Consider the following 1520-nt stretch of genomic DNA (forward strand, 5'->3'; position numbering starts at 1 on the left):
ATCATGTTTTTTTTTTTTTTTTTTCAAATATTATTTTATTTTAAATCATAGAATTAAAACAATTATTAAAAATTAAGATAATAAACTTCAAAGAAATAAAATCATATTTGTAGAGTTATTTTATTAACATGAAAATTTATTAAGAGAATGAAGTATTATTATTCATTTCTAATATAATGGACTTTATCTTTATCTTGTTTTATAAAAATGATAAAAAATAATAATAAAAAAAAAAAGGATAATAAAAAATTAAAAAAAAAATCTAATGCACCTAAGATAGATACATCAGCAGTATGAATATTTAAAAAATACATAAAAATTGAAAAACATACTAAAAAAATATACATAATTAATTATATTAATATATATTTAGTTTTTCCTTTTAACTTTTTTTTCTTAACAGCAAAAATTATTAAATAAAAAAAAAATCGATCAACCACCTACTATTTTAAGATGGATACAGTTGTTAAGAAATTTAAAAGTAAAAAAAAAAAATGGGATATAAAAATTTAAATAATAAGAAAGAAAAAAAAAATAATATAACAAAAAAAAAATTAATACTTTATAAAGCCAAATAAGTAAAAATATTTTAACAGTTCCCATAGTAAAAAAAAAATATTGCAAAAAAAATGTACCAAGTAAAACTTTTTTTTTTTTTTTTTTTATTTATAATAGTTAAAACAACTTAAAAAAAATATAGATGAAGAAATTAGCAATTATGAAATAAATAAAAATATTAATGATAAATTATTATTGTTTTTAAATGATGATTTGGAAGAAAATAAAATTTTAGAAAAAATAGATGAGTTAAAAAATAGTAAATTAAGTTTATTAGTGGAAATGCATGAAAAAAACATGAATAATTTACAAAAAAAATATGAAGAAGAAATATATAAAATGTTTAATGATTTTGAACAAGATCAAACAATTTTATTAAAAAATAGAAATAGTATAATTCATAATATAAATTTATTTTATCATCAAGTTAGAATTTTTATTTGATCTATATATTTCATGTAATATATTTGTGTATATAATTATTCTGATCTATCAATTTTAATATTTTATTTTATTTAATATTAAGCTTGAAGAAGAGCAAAAACTAAGACAAAATAATTTAAAAAAAGAAGAACTTGATATAATGGATCAGATTTATAAAAACTACATAGCTGAGAGATATATATCAAATTATAAATTTGATAAATTTAAAGAAGAAGATAAAATTAATTTTAATGATACATTAATAGAAAATAAAAAAAATTTAAATGAAGAAAATGAAAATTGTAAAGAAGTAAAAATGAAATATGAGAAAAATAAAAAATGTTTATTATCTAAAGAAAAAGAAGTAATAACTAAACATTAAAAAAAAAAAAAAAAAAAAATTTTAATTATTTAAAATTCTCTTTTTTTTTTTTTTTTTTAAAGGTTCATGATCTAGAATCAAAAATTGACAATTGGAAAATAAAACTTGAGAATGAAATCAAAGTACTTTAACTTTTTTTTTTTTTTTTTTTTTTTTT

The 1520-nt window shown here is 14.8% G+C and overlaps 1 protein-coding gene across 1 annotated transcript in view; it reads left to right on the forward strand.

Annotated features, from left to right (window-relative positions):
- Positions 1 to 207: 207 nt before the first annotated feature.
- PGAL8A_00092500 (conserved Plasmodium protein, unknown function) overlaps positions 208 to 1520 on the forward strand; it is a gene marked incomplete at both ends in the record, with an annotated part of 3390 nt that continues 2077 nt past the window's right edge. Inside the window, 5 exons of the mRNA XM_028671832.1 lie at positions 208 to 291; positions 404 to 481; positions 676 to 984; positions 1085 to 1345; positions 1426 to 1485. Of these exons, the coding sequence (XP_028526043.1) occupies positions 208 to 291; positions 404 to 481; positions 676 to 984; positions 1085 to 1345; positions 1426 to 1485 (792 nt within the window). The remainder of the gene's footprint in view (positions 292 to 403; positions 482 to 675; positions 985 to 1084; positions 1346 to 1425; positions 1486 to 1520) is intronic.

Source organism: Plasmodium gallinaceum (genome assembly GCF_900005855.1).
Source record: "Plasmodium gallinaceum strain 8A genome assembly, contig: PGAL8A_v1_61, whole genome shotgun sequence".
NCBI lineage: Eukaryota > Apicomplexa > Aconoidasida > Haemosporida > Plasmodiidae > Plasmodium > Plasmodium gallinaceum.